The 17,109-nt window shown below is 36.4% G+C and overlaps 1 protein-coding gene across 3 annotated transcripts; it reads left to right on the plus strand.

Moving 5' to 3' along the window:
* Positions 1-1,934: 1,934 nt before the first annotated feature.
* Positions 1,935-16,843, plus strand: LOC116267381 (uncharacterized). 3 transcript variants are annotated; one of them, XM_050075313.1, is made up of 5 exons: positions 1,935-2,351; positions 3,951-4,204; positions 4,305-4,395; positions 15,734-15,836; positions 16,439-16,843. In XM_050075313.1, the coding sequence occupies exons 1-5, from the start codon at positions 2,296-2,298 to the stop codon at positions 16,490-16,492; spliced, it is 558 nt and encodes a 185-aa protein (XP_049931270.1). In that variant the 5' UTR covers positions 1,935-2,295; the 3' UTR covers positions 16,493-16,843. The 3 variants fall into 3 exon arrangements, with proteins under 3 accessions (XP_049931270.1, XP_031504911.1, XP_031504910.1); XM_031649051.2 differs by having other exon boundaries at positions 1,942-2,351; positions 3,946-4,204; XM_031649050.2 differs by having other exon boundaries at positions 1,959-2,351; positions 15,770-15,836.
* The last annotated feature ends 266 nt before the right edge of the window (positions 16,844-17,109 follow it).

Below are 17,109 nucleotides of genomic sequence, written 5' to 3' on the forward strand. Positions count from 1 at the left end.
ATGTAGGACCTTTGGGCCAAACTATGTACCCATTTTTCTTCAATTCATACTTCGGTCCTCATCCTTAATTTTTCATTCAATTTCATTTTTTTTAGTATTTTTAAGTTCCTAGGCGACTACCAAATTCATATGCAAGTGTACATTCAAGGTGTACGGACTCTATTCCAGACATCGACACAGTCCTGCACCCCATAAGCATAGTAAAAGAGCGGCCTCGGCCTTCTAAAAAATGAATTAACACTTGGGTAGAATTTGGATGGTACATTAAAAAAAAAAAAAAGATTCTTCAAAAAAACCTGTTTTGTAAAAATGATTTTCTTACTGAGTTTTGAAAAACATGGTTTTTATATTTGGGTGAGTAGACAAAAATTGATTTTTTGGTGAATAACCTGAGTGGCGTAGTCTTGACAGTTTCTTATGAAAACAGCAGTTTCAGAAAACCATTTAAAAAAAAGAAAAAACTCTAAAAAAAAACGAGTTTCTGAGGCAAACACGCCCTTGTAGTTATCGCTTTCCACGTCTTGCAGTCTTCGTCCACAATAATTCCCAAATTGATTATTAGATCTCTAGATAGAAAACTTTTGTTCAGGTTTCTTGACGTCACAAACTTAATTTTCCAAATGATAATCCTTTGTGCATAACTTAGCTCCGTAGATCTCTAAAAAGATATGCTTAGTCTAATATCAAAGAGAAATAATAATTGTTGTTAAGGGTACAAACAATTTTTCTTGGTATTATCGCTCATTCTAGAACCTGGTACAGATGATCTATTGAGACGATGACTCTGCAACATATATATCGCCATGTATCTCACCGTTCATTCATGCAAAGAGCATATGAAATCGAATCTTAACTTTGTCAATAACAAAATTTTCACTTGCTCGGTGCATTTTTTCTGCACATCTACTCATGATCATACTCTCAGTTCTCTTACTAAATCCTATTGTAAAAAAATAACTTTTTTCTTCCTTTTTTAATTATTAAAAATATGTGATAAATATACATAAATGGTTCAACGGGAGTGGTCCGGTCGCCGACCGGCAGGACAGAGTGTGCGTACTCACCCTTCAATATTTACTCTTTGCTGCCGCTAACAATGAAAGCACTTCCCGGTGAAAGACCGGAGAAACACAAAGAAAATGAAAAACAAATTATTATTCCCGATCATTTTTCAAGCACGGCCGGAAAAATTGCTAGCAATGTGGGTGGACAAAGTGACGTAAATGCCCTTTTGACTTTGAAGTCCAAGGGACAAACGCTTTTATGATGCATTAATTTTGTCCGGTACATTTCTGGGAGAACGGTCATTCAACGTCGATTGGGAGCGGGGTAGGAGCAATTTTCATAGAAACCCACAAAATCTTCGCGATAATTATAAATGGGCACAGTTTTCGACTTTGTTTCCCCTAATCGGTTAGCGGAAAGTCGAACTCCAAGCGATGTCCTCGATCCTCACTTATTTAGTTCATATTAAATAGATACAAATCCAGCAAGAAGAGCCAGAGGGGCAGTTTGACAGCAGTTTTTAAAATGGAAAAACTTAATTTTCGAGAAAAAAATATGCCTTTTTATTATTTTGGTACCCTTGCAATTTTCTTAAATGCTGGTGAACGAAGAGAATAGTGGGCAGTCCCTTTTTTTTTTATCTTTTGGAATTCGTTTTACTTTTTTTTTTTTAAATTAATATTTGTTTGTTGGAAAAGATTCCACAGGTATATAAGGTTATGGGGATTTACTTTGGGCTCAGGCTCAGTAGCCGAACAAAATTTAAAAAATTAGACTACCCTTTTAAGAAAAGCTCCAAAATTATAAAGAACGCTGATAATTTGATGATAGAGAATAAACAAGAGCAGTTGACGTTTTCTAGCGAACAAAAGTTCTGTTCCACCTTTTATTTGACAGTTTCTACAAATGGTATGACTTTTATTTAAACAATTATTAAAATGTATTCTTTGTCATCATAGACAAAACGTAAGCTGGAAAACGGAAATTTCCCAGTCTATAATATGTTGGTCGTTCCTTCCTTCTGGCTGTTTGTGCGCTCCATTATTTGATTTACTTATATGGGTTGGGTATTGGTGGTGGAGTGGGAAGAGTGGGAAGGAAGCTGAGGTATTTTTCCTGATCGGAATCGGTTCGGGGAAGTCGGCAATCTGTGTTCTTCTGCTGTGAGTGATGTTTTATTCTTCTTTGTCCCTTCTAGGGTCTGATTGTTCCATTTGAGCACTAGACTAAGGGGGACACTGAGAAGAAGAAGAAGAAGAAGAAGTACCTTTTTCTTTTTGGGTTTGGTAGATGCCACTCTGCAAATCTTTGTTATCGTGGATCGGGCAGCTCTTTTCATGTATGGGGTACGTTTCCTCTCTCTCTCTCTCTCTGTTCTACCTCTCTTTCCTGCTGGTCCCTTATTAACTGGGAACTGTCATCTGCTTTTTCGTGCTTGCGATTGAATTTGTCGGTGGTTGTTGCTACGGAGGTTAGGGTTGGATGTGGCTTTCGCATTCTTGACAGTGCCTTGCTTCACGGTGGATGATTTTTTCGTGTCTTTTCTGGTTTCTCTGGGTCGATTGTTAGTATGAATGTAAAACTGTTCTTAATTCCTTTGAAGCAAAAAGAATGCTTCATGAGCGTGAGAAGAAGCTCGGTTTAACTTGATTGATTTGGCATCAAAGACCAGCAAGCATGATTTTGTTAAAATATGTGAGTTAGTGTTTAAGTTTTATCTGGTTGTTTGGTGTGTATGTTTGTTTGTTTTTGGCTTCTCTTTACCGCATTTTTCATTATGTTTCACAAGGGGAGCAGCGGAGTGCTGAAACTGCATTCATGTCCTTTGTTTTCTTGCTTGTTTTTCTGCTTATACAGTTCCAATTCTTTGTTGCGGGGGGAACAAGCTCTTGAGGTTCGCCGTCAGATAGTTCTTTACTCGTCTTACCTGTCTCATCTGCTTTAATTTACAACCATTCCAGATGATGCTTGAATATGACAGCTTTTTCGGAAATTAGGCAGTAGATGGTTTCTCATGATCACAGGTTTCTCTGTAGCGAGCCTTTTAAGGAGTATTCTTGGCTGATGCATTTATTTTAGAACTATTTATTTCATGAGTTAGAGCTTAGAACCTCACATTAAAATATAAACACTCCCACGTACTCATGTAGAGTGGTAATTTTATTGAGTCAATAAATTATTTACTCTTAAGTCTTAACTAAATTATTATTCTTAGAAGAGAAAAGAAAAAGTCTATATTGAGCAATATATCAACTAAAAGCAAAAGTCTGTTACTACCCAAATAACTAGAAAAAAATCTGAATGCACTATAGTTCAAAGATACAACTCAGCCACTTCATTGAATGTTAGGGATCCGCCAGCAAGTTATAGCTTCACCTGAGGCTGCCCTTCTCCTGATAATAAATTTGCAGGCCACTGCCTGGAATTAAGAAAATAACAACACAAAGAAATAAACCTTGAACTAAAAGTATCTAGATTATCTAGAATGGACTGGTTAACCTGCTAATCAAATGATAGACTAAATAAGCCATATAAAGTAGAAGTAGGAGGCACAAATAAACAGAGGGTAGGCATGGAAGGTGTACACAGTAGAAGACAGATTATCACACACACATTTTAAGGAACTCTTTGAAAAAGACAATGGCAGTTTAATGGTAGTTACCTTGTTGAGTTAGTCACTTATGTGTTGCTCGGATGACTCACAGTGGTGCAAAGCTTCATTCTCTTTTTTGCTGTGTGTGTGTCCTCATCATTTATGCATAGTAGCACATATACTCAGCTGAAACTTCATGCTCTTTTCTGCTGCTTGAATTGTCCTGTTGTAGATTTGCTGAAATTCTCTCATGTTGTTTCAAACACTGTGTCTACTTGTGGTCCAGTATAATTGGCATCCATATGCAATGCTAATCATTTAGTCGGTTAACACCTGGCTTGCAACAGAGCAGAAGTTGTGTTGGATGCTGTACAAAATCCACTCCAATTATTGCTGTTGATGAACCTTCAAAGGGCTTAAAAATACAGGGTCGGAGAGTAAACAAGCCTACTCCATCTGAGGATTTTTGGAGCACAAGCACATATGAGATGGATAACAATGGAATTCGGTCACAAATAAGCATATCGTCTCTAAGCACATCTAATCAAACCCTTGACTCCAACTGTGGCCCAAGCAGTACAAGTGCTACTGAATTTGTAAATCATGGCAAGTTGTTTGTAACCTTTTTTATCTTGTTGCTGTGACTGCTGCTTACTTTGTTACAGTTTATATATTCATGTGTGTTTATTTTTCAACCTTTGTTCAGGCCTTCTTCGGTGGAATCAAATTCGGGAAGAGTTTCTTAAAAACAGTAAAAAAGAAAAGCAAGCACCACAGGTTCGAGAGCCAAGGCTAAGGTATTCTGCCATCTTATGTCTTTGCAAATGTGACTTAAGGCATTTCCTGCATTTTTAGTAAACAGTTAACCTGTGATTTTGTTTGTCTAACTCTTCATAAGCTGTTCTAACTTTGGGAACTGGTTCTAGTTTGATGTATCCAAGTGTGCTTATAGACATTTTTTCTGCTAGGACAGAGAGAATGTGAATGGACGAACATGATATTCTAATAAATAACTTGTAAGAAAAGGCTGAAATTTCTAAAAATTAGTAATTACATTAGATTATTGGCATTGTCTTTTTGTGTCCTTAGCAGTTGAGTTACATACTTGGGTTTTCCTCAATGTGTGCATAATCATGAAATTTCTTCATGCAAGTTTTCTTGAGGTAATATGTTGTGCTTTACTATTTTTATGGTAACATTTCCATTTAAAAACTCTACCACTGTTCTCTTTCCTAAATGGTGTCTTTTTCATTTTTTCTTATTTTGTGTTCTGTTAGGGGGCGAAGCGAGGAGCCTTTTAGTTTTGAACACGTGAAGCCCACTTTGGAGGCAGAACCCTTCCCTTCCAAACACGCACACCACCCACAAACACCCCGCTGCCACCCCACCTCATCCCAAAACAAAACAAAAAACAAAACCCACATTTTGTTTCGAAAAAAAAAAACATCAACTTTTGCTGCCATAGAATCATTGATGGCAGAAAAAGTCATTATTTCTGTATATATATACACACTCACGCACACACCATTTGGGACTTTTAAAGACTCAACAAACATTAGGTAGGGATTTTGGTAGTGCCTTTGAGACTCTGAAAGCAGAGGAAGAGATTTAGGGGGAGAATTGTGGATCTAGCAGATTCACAAAAAAAATTAGGTCGATGCTGATTTGTGCTCTTTTGTATGCATTCATACAATATTTGCAATTTTGCATTTTTTTTGTTTTTCTTTTATTTTGTTTCACTTTTTTTTCTATATTTTTGGTGACTATTGAACAAGCTGTTAAGAGGTCCCAACAACTACTCCTTTAGTTAGCTGAATTAGCTATTGAGTTGGGGCCTCCAACAGCTAGCTCTTTACTCCTGTTCTCTCCTTTCTTCCTTCTTAATTTCCTCCAAATATCTTCCTAATGTACCACCTTTAGTTAACTAAGCTCTCATCCTTTCTCTGCTACAAGTCAACCAAACTTTTCATCTTGGCTGTCTTTAATGTGTGTGTTTGAGTGTTGTCCATTGTGACAATGTAGTTCATTATTCTATTCCAAGTAGCACAGGCATGCCAAAAATGGTGCTGCACCGAGTTGGCACCTAAGTCACATGTGTACTTGAGTAAGGTCCGCGTACCCGTGTCGCCGTACCCGTATCCAAAATGGGTACTTTGACACTTGCGTACCTATAGATTCAAACTGCTTAATTTTACTTTGATTTAATTTTTTCCACCTTACTTTTTATTCTATTCTTTGGATGTGAAAATTCGATTGATGTTCATATTTGACTAGGGGGCTGCTTGGTTGTCCATATGTTTAAAGTTTTCCATAAGTTTCTTAAATACATTGCTGCAAGAGACGTTGATATACATTTTCTATGTTATTTATTTGTTTATGTTGATGTATATTTTTTATTTTGATCAATGTTGTAAAACGCGTATCGTAAGGCGTATCAGTCGGGCTTTAAGATATGCCGTATCGTAACGTATCGTAACCGTATCGTAATTTTTTTAGAAATAATAATAATAAATAAGAAAAAATTAAAAAAAAATCGGAAAATTCATAAAAAAATAAAAAAATTAAAAATAATAAATTTTTCATAGAAAACATGTTTTAGATAATGATAGACTTATTATTGCTAAATGCTATAAACTTACGCGTTCACAGTTCATCATTCATACTTCATAGACATGAAAATTCATAACAATATCATTCAATTTCAATCAACAAAGCGTAAGTTATATAGTGATAAAACATTCAAGTGTTCAACAACCATAGATTCATAACTCTTAAGTCGTTCGATACATATAATGATATAATGATTCATCTTTCATAATCTTCATCGTCAAGAATTGGAAAATCCTCACCAACATATTCAGCACTAGCAAACTCTCCTTCATCAACAAAGCCTTTTGTTGCTTCAGCTTCAAGGTTGAAGCATTCAAGATCTTCATCATCAAATATTGTAGTCGGTTCTTCCTCAATCAATGGCTCCAGATCGTCAAAGTTTTCCAAGCTGATAGGATCGAACTGAGATGTGTGCTTCCTTGCTGATGTTTTTTGTAATTCTCTACGTTACAAAAGAGAAAACTTGTTAATATATAATTTCATATAAATATATTATACAAAAAATGTAAACATTAAGCTATATTACCTTTGTTTCAACCTCATATTATATCGAACAAAGACAAGGTCATTCAACCTTTTATGTTCGAGCCTATTCCTTTTTTTGCTATGGATATGTTGGAACACACTCCAGTTCCTTTCGCATCCACTTGCACTGCATGTCTGGTTGAGGACTTTGATTGCAAAACGTGCTAGATTTGGACAATCAAACCCATACCTATTCCACCACAAATCTAAACAAAAATATAACGTTATAACAAATCAATGTGAAAGTTTTAAAAGAATCAAATGTAACAAATGTAAAGTAAATTAAACATTTCTATGTATTTACCTGGACGCATGGTTGTTCTGGCTCGAACGACGATAGGTTGTCCCATGCCCCGATAATAAGTATCATATAGATCCAACTCATTGCTCGGCATCTTGTTGTCTAGAATCTACCACTAACACGTTATTACAATCCAACAAACCACTTAAGACTTCTCTGTCCTTCATAAATGTAGGAGAAAATCTAATTGCAGGATTTATATAATAAGTTGCTGCATGAAGAGGTTGATGAAGTTGTCCAGTCCACCTTTTATCTATATCTTCCATATGGGCATATATAATTTTTTATTTCCTTTTAAGTTGTCTCGAATTGCCTCTTTTGCTTTATCCATGGCCTCATATAAGTACCCTATGGAAGGCCTATCCTCGCTGTCAGCTAACCTGAGGACTTTCACTAATGGAACACAAACTTTCAATAGTTTCACACATGATTCCCAAAATTCGTTATTAAATATAATATCCACAACTAAAGAAGCATTTCTTTTATGAGCATGTGGATATGCAGCTCATTCTTCACTAGCGAACATCTGCCTCAAAGGAGTTCTTTGTTTCACCACACTCTGCACAGTCAATACATTTGTGGCAAATCTAGTTTGTGTAGGTCGTATCAATTCAACTCATTTTGTAAACTTTCTCATCACACTCAATACATATGCATGATTATAGATAAATTTTGTTACCTCTTGACATTGGTCAATGGCTGATTTCATATCATGCATCTCATTAAGATCTTGAAGCATAAGATTAACACAATGAGTGGCACATGGACTCCAAAAGAATGTTCCATACTTTTGAAATAACAAATCTCCTACAGCTATATAATTTGCAGCATTATCTGTAATAAACTGTACAATGTTTGGAGGTCTAACTTCTTGTACGACATTATCAAAAACATTGAACAAAATTTCAGCAGTCTTAGGAACATCAGACAAGTCAAGAGATTTCAAGAACATTGTACCTTTAGGGCAATAACCAAGAAAATTTACAAGTGTTCTTGACCTTGTATCAGTTCATCCATCTGACATAATGGAGCAACCTATTTCCTTCCAAGATAATTTCAATTCATCGCAATGTTCAGACACTTCTTTCACTGTATCTTGAAGAATTATCCCCTCAACTGATGATATGATGACATTTTGAATCCGGGGCTTATAGAAGCAATTGCATCTGCCATAGTTTGAAATTGAAAAGAATTAGTTGCATTAAATGGAATACATGCATCATAAAACCATTTCCCTACCATCTTTTGTGCTTGATATAATATAACATATCTTTAGATGTCATAGCCGCACGAATCTGCGGCTGACCACCTGAGCTAGTATATGAAGGGAAAAAACTCTTAATAGAGCCAACACTAGACCTACCAGTAGGAACTTTACCACTAGGTGGTCGCATACCATGCCTGGCCCTATCTGCTGTGTCTTTTCTCTTCCTTCCCGTTACGCCAGATCGACCTCCTTCATACATGATCCTTTTTCCTCTACGATCTCTACCTCTTGAGGTCTCTAAATCTGTTCTTAGAATGCTATCATCTTCATCATCACATTCATAAGCTTCTTCCTCTTCTTCTTCATCTTCTGAAGGCTCATTATAGCCTACATCTGCCTCTTCAATTTCTTTTTGTATCATCTGTTGATGTAAGGCATGAAGCATATCTAAACATTGCCGACGCACATATGGAGGCAAAGGTTTGTTTGGTCCTCCAACACAAGGAGACGCATCTTTGGAGGTCCCTGCCAAATGGTGTTTCATTCTACTAATCCCTCTTGAAAATGTATTCCCACAGAAACTACATTTGAGTTTCAAGCGGTTATTCTCCTTCACCCTTTCGCACCATTGCCATGTGAGATTCATATCTTCAAAAAAAAAGAAAAACGAAATCTTATGGTTAACTTAATGAAAAACACTCAAAATCTTTCAATCTATGATTATACGGTAAAAAGTTATGAATACATGGTAAAAACATGAGATTTCATACCTTACGAAGAAGAAATAAAGAAAACCCCTTTCCTCCTAACGAAAATCAACCACCCACGCACAAATTGACCCCTTAATCTTCGATTTCACGGTGAAAATCAACTTCTTGATGGTGAAAATGGACGATCGCCCTCCCTGACGGCAGTATACAAGCTTGAGAAATGAAGAACAAAGGCTTTTTTTCAAAAAGAAGCCGAATAAGTAGGTCTTGGGCGGGTTTTTGCGAAATCAACCCGTATCGTACGATACGGGGTGTATCGCCTCGTATTGTACGATACGGGCCCTGTGTCACACGATACGTGCGATACATAAATGATACACCCCTATTTACGATACGGGGGGTGTATCGTACCGTTTTTTTTAAACGATACGATACGTATCGTACGATACGGGGTCGTATCGTACGACACGTACAACACTGATTTTGATACATATTTTCTAAGTATTTTTTATTGTTTATATTATCTATATACGGTCGTATCTCCGCACCCAAGTTTTTTTAAAATGGTCAGTACCCGTACTGGCACTCATACCCGTATCTATGTGATATAGGTTGGCACCAAAGTGGTGTGGCGTCAAAGCAGGTTGGATCATCTTTGTATAGGTCAGGTGCACAGCTAACTTGATCAACAGCAAGTCAGGTGCGGCCGAACTCTACAAATGGCTAAAATTGTCCTTTTCATGAGTTTGAGATAAAACCGACCTTAGCATTCAATTTTTTTCCTCACATCAATCAATTTCTAAGGGGAAGGTTTCCATCAGCCATGGGCAATGGCTTCCTATCAGCAATTTGACAAAAACTAATGACAGTAGGCTGACGCGAGTTTGATAGCAACCTTGTTTTCTGACTATTGCCAGGCAGTCACATCTATCTCTCTTTTTGTTTCCTCTACTCATCTCCATTGATGACTTTGATCAGCAGCTCTCAACTTACCATTTTTCTGGTGTCTATCTCACATCTTCCAGCAATCATGGTGAAATGGTTTTAACTAACATGACATGATGGATTATAGGGAAGCCAAAGAGTGTGCTTTCTTATCAAAAGCACTAATGGCACTAATTATGAAAAAGAAGGCTTTGTTCTGACCTGAAGAAGGACGTGACATGACCTTCAAGAGAAGATTGGAGGTCTTTTCTTGCGTCTGGTACAGTCATATGTACCTTTCCATAACTGCCTTTCTTTTCCATAACCTTTTTAGGTATAGTGAGTACTAATGACATTGAATTGCAAACGACAAGCTTTGCGGTGTCCAACCGCTCGCATTCACCAGTTTGGTTATGCCACTTCCTCAGTTAGAGGAGTCCGACGGGGCGGCCGTTCGGTCGCCTATGATACTAGGGCCAATGGGTCAAAAATTGGTTTGTGCCGTAGGTGTGGAACGATCTACTCTACACGGGTGTGGGCTTACAGGGCTAGGGCTTTGGTCGGCATCTTTTTGGTATAGTGAGTACTCATGTTGGTATGGTGAGCACTAATGACATTGAATTGCAATTAGTCGTGTCCATTCCTTACATTTTTTGGTATGGTGAGTACTCATGTTGGTATGGTGAACACTAATGACATTGAATTGCAATTAGTCCTGACCTTTTCTGGTATGGTGAGTACTATCGTGTTCTGTGCTTATGTAAGAGGGGCATTTTCAATATCTTTGTGACGATGTAATCCCCTAACTTCTTGTTGGGGGTTTTTGGTAGTAATGTTGAAAGAAAATTTTCCCTCTTTTCCACTGTGGTGAAAGGGTTTTCTTTATGTTTGATGTGTTTTATTTATTTTAATCTATTCAACATATTTTAGTTTATTTGTAGAATCTGTTATAATATGTTTTCTAAGCTATTGTTTAGTCTAGTTTTATCTGTTTTAATCTACTTTACTTTTGTTTATAATCTGGTTTAACTATAACCTGTCTTAGAGTCTTATAATCTGTTTCTGTTTTAGTTTTTTCTCTGTTTGCTGTGAGCCTATTTTAGCTGACATATATAATCTCTTTTACTTTATATATAATCTATTTTGTATATAATAATCTGTTTTAGTTTTATAACCTGGTTTATATGCATAACCTGTCTTAGTGTTTGATAATCTGTTTATATTTTAATTACATTTTTTTTTTCTGTGAACTGTTTCTGGACAATTACCCTTCGGCACCGACCCCACTCATGAACCCACACCCTTCACCTGTGTGGCATAGATTAGATTCTACCCATAGTCAGAGATATTGCTTTTTTTTCTTTTGAAAAAAATGCAATATTAATGTCAAAATAAGGAAAACAAAAAAATGTAAAAAAATATGCTTTCAACAAAAATTTGAAAGGGTAGAAATTATGGAAAGGCATTGTCATCATCAGTCTCACAAATATCACTATATTAATGGAAAAAGTGGGACGAATGGAAAAAGGGTAGAAATTGTGATATTTGAAGAATACACGAAACATAAATTCACTGCGTTTTCACGATTTTTCCGATTTTTTCATCTTTATTTTTTTTTAACATAAATATCATCATGGATTCAGTTTTAAACTTAAACTAAAGTATTTTTCATTATTTTTATCATCATTGAGACATACTTTTTATCACTTTCTTTCATCTTGTTTTATTTGTGTCTTCTTATTAGTTTATCATTTATTTCATTTTTACCTTATGTTTGGAAAATTTTTCATTTTTTCAAAAACTTGCAGGGATTTTTCTGAGAAAATAGTTTTATTGGAAAATATCTGAGGAAAACTTTGCTGTTAAAACCATGAGAATGATGTTTGTGGCTATCATTCTACCTTAGGCCTTTGTGACTTTGTATCTTACTGACATGGTGAGATCAAGATCTAGAGCACATACGTCACGTACCATTTAATAAATCCCCATGGTTCGAACAAGGTCCCCCCTAAAAAGATCTTTTGTTAGAATATTCATTTAATAACAGGAGATCCATTTCAGTTCCATATCGTTTTAAAGTTGTAAATAGATTAGTTCACTTTCATTATTAAAAAGCCCTCGTCACAGACTTTATTTTCCAACTGAAGTTAAAAAATACAAACCTAATTTTCCTGACTCCTTTGTAAATTTTGTATTTATAACTTTTTCCTAATGACATGCCATATATATTATGCTTTAATTCTTACATTTGAAAAGAGGGGCGATGTGCGTCAAAATTTAAGATGCTTCATTATTTGACATCTGCAAGTCATTTTTGAATTTGCTTAGAAATGTTCCTAAATCAAGAGAAGGTTGCCTCTATCACAAGCACTTTGGGTGAATTCTTATTGCATGGCAATTACCTTATAACTTGATATTGGTGAAAAGAAGAATTACATGCTCAATGTTGGTTGGTATTTTGGTCCCATCACCTGTACCAGTTTCCAAAAATTGAAAAATCACTATAAGAGGGCAAGGCTTCATCTCTCTCTCTCTCTCTCTTCTCTTTCTCTTTTTTTTTTTTCATTATACATTTATAAAGAAGTTGAAAAACTTCTTTAGTTTGTGATAAAATTGTTAGAAGAAAAGGGCAATCTACAATTAGTTTGTGATAAACTTGATCTTATTACTTGTCAACACTTAAAACGTGGGAAACCACATTGAAACATCTAAAACGAATAATAATCTAAACGTGCTGGATTTCCTTGGTTGGAATCCAAATTTTAACAATTTTCTTTTTAAATTAAATTTTATGTCCATATATTTTAAGAAAATGATATAGATATTGCTATTTTTAAAGCATTAATAAAAAACTATGTCACATAGGTACGGGTACGGGTACGGGTGCGGGTGCGGGTGCCGGTACGGGTAGCGGTGCAGGTACGAGTACGAATCATTTTCCAAAAACTTGGGTGCGGGGGTATGGCCGTACACACACATATATATAAATAAATATATATATATATATATATATATATATATATATATATATATATCAAAAAAATTACAAACAAAAGAGCATATTCATAAATCATTAAATCATGATCCAAAATTTGTAGATACCAAAAATTTCAAGACAAAAAATCTGTCCTTTGGGAGTTCCAAGGGGCGAAAAGGCGAGGAACGAGAGGGGCAAGGGGGGGAGAAGTGAGAGGATGAGAAAGGTAAGAGGGGTGAAAGGGGTGAGAGGGTAAGGGACGAGAGGGGCGAGGGGGGGTGAGGCAAGAGGGCAAAGGCATCATGCGAGAGAGGGAAAAAAATGGTTTTTCAAAATGTGCAATGGATGATTTTGGATTCGGTCAACTTTGACCGAGTCTGAAAATGGTCGGATTCGACCTCGGGTACTTTGACCGTACCCGACACGGTCAACGCCGCACCCATGTCGAACCCATACCTGTACCGGTGTCGTACCGGTACGGTACTGGTACTGCTCCTTTGGAGCAGTACCCGTGTTACATAGATAAAAAATGAGTCAAGGTGATTGTAATGAAGTGAAATGTTAATGTTTCTGGTCTTTTTTAGTGGTAAAAAATTAAGTGGCTTTAAGTATTCTTTTGCTTTTGTTATTTTTTACACATTGTGAAATTCCGTTTCGAGGAGTACTAGAATGTGTGTGTGTGTCACACACAGATATATATATATATATAAGAAGTAAAGGTACATATTAGTTTTGAAGAATGTGTCAACAACTAAACATAACAAAATACATTTTTTTTAATACCCTTGTCTACTTTATGAGTAATCTTTATGTCTTCTTATTCTTTTTATTGTTGTGATGTGTAGCTTTTTCAAAATTTCGACCTTTGGGCAACAGCATCTTTTTTTTCTTTTTTTTCTCAAGATTTTCATTAGTAAAACCTTGTATGTTTTTCATTAGTACATTTTCTTACAAGAATATGATAGCAGAAATGCACTTTTTTTTTCCAAGATAAAAGTATGGTCTCAGACCATTTTGATTTTGCAATGTTGGTTGTGTTTATTTTCACTATTTTAATTTGATTTTAGTATTTTAGTCTGAAGTACAGCACAGGTTGAGACGATTCTCAGTATAAAAGTTAGACATGTTTGTCTTCATTGTCAGTTTCAGTGTAAGTCCTTCACCACCTGATTAAGAGGACAAGCGAAAGTCGTGGCAGCTACAATGGCAGGGGATGGGTGAGACAGGAGAACAAGCAGTGGGAGAGACCTAGGTTGCACCTAGTCAGGTCAGTCTAGGTCCCTCACTAGGCACACCCAGGCAGCAAGTAAGCAGCCCCCCTAGGTGGGCCGCCCAGTCAACAAAGATGGAAACTGGTGCCTAGGTGTCGTTTAGGCTTGCCTTGACCGCTATGATGCACATGGATAATCAGGTCTACACATAAGAAATGTGCCCATTGTACAAAAGTAAAAACCTAATTGTCATTGTCCAGAACTTCTTAAACATTAGAACTTTTGGTGTATGACAGAAGGCAGTTTCTAATGAGAAAAAAATTGAAACAAGTTAAAATGAATTTCAGAAAATAAATGATCCCTTAAGTAAAAGTCCTAGCATCTTTTCTTCACATGATTTACTTGAGATAGTCATGACATACCACAAAAATAACTTGGCTGTTAGAAGTTGTTTCTTGCAATCTCCAATGCTGTTGGTTTGGGAATTTTGTTGAAAAATATAAAAAGAATTTTTTAAGGAATTTTGGAAAAGAAATGAAAAACTGGAAAATTGAAAAAAAAAATGTTGAAGCCCCTTATGTCCCTTTTCTCTACTTGGTGTCCCTGCAGGCTGTGGACTCCGAGGGAGAGAGTTGTCTGCGAGCTGCGAACAAGAGCAGTGTGTGAGAGTATAATAAATCATGATCATGGTGCCCCTGCTGGCAGTGTGTATGATCCACATGCACACACACAAAAAGTGAGTGAGAGAGAGAGAGAGAGAGAGATTAAATGAAATAAGGAAAAGGATTCTGTCCTGAAACGGACTTTGTGTTTGGGGCCCTTAACACAAAAAAGATTTACATATCAAAATGCAAATAAAGTGAAGAAAATGAAAAAACACTTTCCTATCAGGACGAAATTGAAATAACCAAATGTCTCACCTTTTGCATGAGCCCACTGTGACATGACCTCTTATTAGGTTCGTCAAACACATGAAACCACTTTTTTCCTTTCAAGTTTTTTATTATTAGTGAACGAAATTAGACAAGGTGAACCTTGGCGATATATAGTTTTCTGGACTGAAACAGCTAGCTGCTTCTTTGATGTTGTCGGTGCATCCTTGAGCCCAATCAAGTGTACACCCTGATTTGGACATTTAACCACATCCAACATGGTTTACCCGTTTTTCTCCCTAACCTGAGCTGTGTTAATGCAGGTGCAGTGGTCCATCTGAAGCACCTGTTTGACTTAGGTTAGAAGTTGCAAACCCCATTATTGGTAGGGTATGCTAAATTGGTAACACTTGTGTTTGTGTTCTGGTATAATTTGACTGTCATTGACTAGCAAAGTTATTTCCCGCTTCCATGCATTGAAGGGGTGACTTCTGGTGTTTTTTTTTAAATATTTATTACAATTACGTTCATATGTTCTTTAATTATTTTCATGTTTATCACCTGACATTGTGAACTGGTTCTTGCGAGAGTTTTGTCAGGTAAACCCAATGATTAGACCTGACATTGCAAAGAGTGGCATAGTCTAAGAACCATGTGGTATGATGGATGTTGCCTTGTAGGCCTGCAAGTGTCTGTTGAATTTTCTCCAGAGTTTTGAATCTTGCCACATGGACCATGTTTATTTGCTTGCCATATTTGTAAAAAAGTTTATATTCTTTCGATGTTTTGATTTCACAGTGGTTCTGATGCCCTGAATAATTGTGATTTCTCCAGTTGGAATGCAACCTATGACAGTTTACTGGGGACAAATAAGCCTTTCCCTCAGCCGATCCCCCTTTCAGTAAGTTCCTCTAGTCTATTTCTTCTTATAGCAATGGTTGACATTTTCTTATGCACTTGGAAAATCTGGTTTTTCTGAAGGAACATTAAAAATATTTCTCTGGATGCTAAATAATCACAACGAGAAGCTATTGATTACTCTTTGAACATGAAATTATGCAGTTCTATTAAGTATGATCCAAGCTGTATGGTGTGCAAGTAGACAAGAATTTATTCTTATTTTTGCCATCAATCTTTCTTATAAGAAAATGGAACAAGGAAGATCCATAAAAGAGTTCAGGACCTCCAATGCCTTTAAGTAGTAGTACTATGATTGAGAACATTATCATTTTTCAATAAATTATCACAAACAACTCCAAGTAGGGGATATAGCAATTTCATTTTTAACACTGTAGAGATGTCATGTCAAAGTTTAACAAGAGTTAGGTTGTTATTTGGATGCCTTTTTTATTTTCAAACGGATCTTTAGACTTTGGGTTCCTTGCGGTCCCTGGCTTAGCTTCCCAATATGCTATGATTCTAGATTTTGTATCACAAAGTTTATGCTTCCGAACATATATAAGAGAGGATTTTGGTTCTTATGACTGTTTTTTGCCCCCACAGGAAATGGTTGATTTCCTTGTAGATGTGTGGGAAGCTGAAGGTATGTACGATTGATTGGCGAAGCCAGTGAGAGAATCCAGTTGCTGTCTTGCTATTAACGGTTGGTAGTTCCCATTGAGTCCAGAATGCTTTTCATATCTGCAGTTGCAGGCTATATTGCACTCCAGTGACTGCTTTGTGGTTGGTATTCTACAGTCTTGACAACTGGTATGTGTATCACTTATTTTTAAGGATAGGCTGCTCAGTTCAATCATCTTGTCGAAATTAAAATATCTTCATTTTGTCTGTGATTGTGACTGATGTAGTGGAGTGAAACGTCCTCCTTGCATGCACAGGTTTCTATCTCTTTGTGTATGTAACCTAACTGAGCTGCAATTAGAACCGCATGCAAAAATATTTTCCCAATGTTATTTTCCGAGAACAAAAAATTTGCTTGAGGGGAGTGGTAATAATTTGTTGAACCCCATGAATCCTAAGTATGCTTTATGAAAGTCAAGCTGGATAAATGGAACTTGAGTGTTTTCAAAAGCGGATAGGTGAAGAATTGCTGTTTCCCGAACCTTAGCTTGAGTGAGAGCTAAACAATGATTGAGCTCAGCTCAGTTAAGCCTGAAGCGAGTTGATCCCAAGATTTTCTTTTTTTTTTCTTTTTTGCTCTCCCTTTTGCAAAG

The sequence above is a fragment of the Nymphaea colorata genome, chromosome 14 (genome assembly GCF_008831285.2).
Source record: "Nymphaea colorata isolate Beijing-Zhang1983 chromosome 14, ASM883128v2, whole genome shotgun sequence".
NCBI classification, from domain to species: Eukaryota; Viridiplantae; Streptophyta; class Magnoliopsida; order Nymphaeales; family Nymphaeaceae; genus Nymphaea; species Nymphaea colorata.